This window comes from Monopterus albus, unplaced genomic scaffold, assembly GCF_001952655.1.
Source record: "Monopterus albus unplaced genomic scaffold, M_albus_1.0 scaffold12.1, whole genome shotgun sequence".
NCBI classification, from domain to species: Eukaryota; Metazoa; Chordata; class Actinopteri; order Synbranchiformes; family Synbranchidae; genus Monopterus; species Monopterus albus.
Genome location: NW_018127892.1, coordinates 1,645,234 through 1,649,106, shown reverse-complemented (window position 1 = coordinate 1,649,106; position 3,873 = coordinate 1,645,234). Strand labels below are relative to the sequence as shown.

General features: G+C 39.1%; 1 protein-coding gene across 1 annotated transcript in view; it reads left to right on the top strand.

The window, feature by feature from the left end:
* Positions 1 to 3,873, top strand: part of hk2 (hexokinase 2) — a 36,410-nt gene that overhangs the window by 3,284 nt on the left and 29,253 nt on the right. Inside the window, exons 2-4 of the mRNA XM_020590475.1 lie at positions 519 to 681; positions 1,976 to 2,124; positions 3,788 to 3,870. Of these exons, the coding sequence (XP_020446131.1) occupies positions 519 to 681; positions 1,976 to 2,124; positions 3,788 to 3,870 (395 nt within the window). The remainder of the gene's footprint in view (positions 1 to 518; positions 682 to 1,975; positions 2,125 to 3,787; positions 3,871 to 3,873) is intronic.

Genomic DNA, 3,873 nt, shown 5'->3' with positions numbered 1-3,873 from the left:
CCCGCCCCCCCGGGCCGCGGTAAAATTGTCAAGCGTTGACCGGTCCGCAGTGATAAAAAGGTTGGGGACCACTGATTTGAAGGGCTCCTTTTCCCAGCTGCTGTTAAATTTGGGCCTTAAAATCCATCCACAGTCAACTGAGTGTATGTAAACTCCTGACCCCACAGAATTGTGATATGGTCAATTATAAGTGAAATAATCTATCTGTAAACAACTGAAGGAAAAATTACTTGTGCTATGCATAAAATATGTCCTAAGTGACTCGCTGAAATGAGAATTTGTTAACATGACATCTGTGGAGTGGTTAAAAATCAGTTTTAATGACTTCAGCCTAAGTATATGTAAACTTCAGAGTTCAGTAGAGTTCAGAGTAGAGTTCAGCTGTAGGTGCCGTGGCTAAGCCTTTCTATGGCAGGAAAGACCCTGCATTTACTATTTTAATTATTTACTCCTGCTGTAGTCCCATATCTGATTTCTTAATTTAAATGCACCGATTTCTCCTCTCCAACATGGTTTAGGTGGACAAATACCTGCAATGTTTCCAGCTGTCAGACGAGACTTTGATGGATGTGTCAATAAGATTTCGACGAGAGATGGACAAAGGCCTGTGTAGAGACACCAACCCCACAGCTGCTGTCAAGATGCTGCCCACATTTGTGCGCTCCACTCCTGATGGAACAGGTTATAGCCCTTTAATACTGGAAATCTGTATATAAAGTAGTCCACTGAACACAATGTCGCCTTGTGTTAGACCCATTCATATCAGACTGCTATTTTAGGTTGAGCTCTGGTTGCTTTCATTTACAAAGTAGTAAATGTAGTTCTGAACTTCTCACTGCAAAAGCACATTGTGTTCTATTTGTGTGCAGTGCCAAGTCATTATATTCTCTTACGGTCTTCCAGTGGTATTGTACACTGATGGTCTTTTTTTGTTCAGGTTTAGAGATGTGACAGGTCCACTCCAACTATCTACCTTGAAAAAGCTCATACAGAAAAGTGGGCAGTAGTTCTGTGCTGCAAAATAATGGTTACTGTATTTCTGGTAATTCACTCACAACAATGCAGCTGACTTTCCACTCTCAGTGTCTGACACTTACCTTAACCTCAGTGACTGAGGTGAGGCCAGAGGTGCAAAGTGGTTGAAAGTTTTTTAGAGAATAGTGACATAGCAATTTTCTGACAATTTCCTTTAAACGCATGTCTTGATTTGAAAAGGTATGAAACAGCCTTTTACTCAAAGTGCCTTCCATTTAGCCACTCCACCATAAAGGCCTGATTGACGGAGTGCTGTTCAGATGGTTCTCCTTCAGTGGGCACCAATCAGTTCAGACACATCATGAAGAAAATTAAAGCAACCAGGATGCATCTGAACACAGTTTGGGGTGCCACACCAAAGGATCTGAATACTTTGCAAATCAGATATTTCAGTTTTTCATTTTTAAACAGAAAAAACTTTACAAAAATACTAAAAACATATTTTCAGTTTGTTGTTATGGCTAGTGAGTATAGCTTTATGGGCAACAATGGCAATTTACAGAAGGGGTCTGAATACTTCCTGAATAGCTTCAGTATCTTGATAAATATAATATATGTATGTTTTGGAGTGTTGGCCTCTTAGAAACTGTGATGGGCCTTGTTTATTTTGACCATTTTTTGTACATCTTGCAGACAAACTGAATTTTAAATTAATTGATAAAATAATTGCAGATTTATCTACTAGGAAAAGAATTATTAGTTGCAGTATACTTTCCTGGGGAAGGTTTTCACTGACTGACAACTGGAGGTGGCAATACACCAGCAATAGGGGCATAAGAAGAACACTGCTATGTAATGTAAACACAGATGTAAATGATAAAAAAAACGTTAAAAAGTGCTTCATGTTTTATGAGGATAAACTTTGTGTGTGTGTGTGTGAGAGAGAGAGAGACAGAGACAGAGAGAGATGTGATTATAATTTTTCTTTTTCTTTTCAAAGAGCAAGGTGAGTTCCTGTCTCTCGACCTTGGTGGAGCCACCTTCCGAGTGCTCCTGGTCAAAGTCATGGGTAATGATGAGCAAAAGGTGGAAATGGAAAATCAGATTTATGCCATTCCTGAACACATCATGAGAGGCAGTGGATCAGAGGTAGGAAGCATACATTACACACAGCTAATATGTACTGTACACAACAAAGCAGTTGGAGCCTGTCACCTACCTGTGCTATACATGTATGAATTTACAATCACACAAATTGACAAGATGCAACAAGAACAATGGAGACCAGTTAGAAGGAACCTGCAGATCTCTGTGTGGTCTCAGAATGTAGTTTACTGACAAATCTCAAATCAATTTGTCAAATGTTGTGTAACTAACAAGTGTACACAGCATCCCTCAGTGTGATGAAAATGAATGATTAGCTAAGAAATTGTTTACATACAGTTTGCACAGTGTTTAATGAAATAATTGTAGGCTATAATCAGACATTGAGCATATCCATGAGATTACTCCCCTCGCAGTGCACACAGTGAAGCTTTTCCTAGGAGGAGGAATGCATTGATTTTGTGTCAGATTTAGTGTGTTATTTAATGTGACACATGCCAAAAATGTTACGGCATATCTGAGAGTATAGAGCAGACAGAGATGAATGGATGTCTGTCCTGGTGTGTGAAGGGACAGAAATGGAGAAAATGCATGGGAGGAGGAACACCTTACGCTGCTTTTGATTTGTGTTTTAGTTCTAACTAAACACATATTTAGGCAGTATCATAACTATGACTGATTAGGATGTCTTTACTAGTATTTAATAAATGTAGCCACATAGCCATTGCCAAGAAAATTATTAAATTAGGCAGAGATATCAGCGGTCATGTCTTTACTTGTTGATTGTCCATTGGCACACAATGAGTGCCAGATTATGCCTCTGTGGGCAAACAGAAACTCCAATTGCACAAAGAGGAGGAAAAACAAGAAACCCTAATGAAACACTAGGACAGCAGTGCACTGTTGGTGCTTGTTCCACAGCCAAGTGACTAAACTGATATTCTAAAATATAAACATATGTATATACACTATGTATTAAGGCGCTATAGTTGTTTCTGTTTGCATTTTATCAACTTGGCATTACATAGAGCTTTGTGTTTTGTGGTATTAATGCCCTGCTGTTTAATAAATGTAAAATGCCTCACTGGATATGCGTATGTAGGATGGGTAGATACTAGAGGGCTGTATTTACATACAGGCAGACTGGACGTAAACGGCAAATTAAGAACATGCATTGGACAAATATGACAGAACCCAGAAGGAGCACATCAGGAACATCGGCCTCTGTGTAGTCTGTCTATAGCTTCATACTGACAGCACCCAGGAGGCACTCTTTATTACCTCTACAACCAACATTCAGTCTCAACAAATAGCGAGGAAAAACAAATCTGCTTCTGTACTGAAGCACAGCTTGTGGCAGTGCCAAGTGCTTTCAAACAAAGAGAACAATTTACAGCAACATAGTGTTTTTTTTTTCTTTAATTAATTTGAGAGCTTTGACTCCCCTGCAAACCAAAGGCAGTCTAAGTCCTATTGATAATTGAAAATGCGACTGTAGATGTCTCAGAGGTGTAGACAAAGGACTGCCAATTCAGGAAGTTATCAATGTTCAAGTTTAATCCCCTGAAGCTATTGGCTTGGAGAACTGTTTGTAGGGGCAATAAAACATCTACAATTCAAGTACAATACACACACTATGCTGAAAATGAATCCTGCAATTTTTTCAGACATGCTTAATAAGTAAACTGACCTTCTCTCTCTTCTGTAGTTGTTTGACCACATAGTTGATTGCCTGGCTGATTTCCTGGAGAAGATGGGCATAAAAGATAAAAAACTTCCTCTGGGATTCACCTT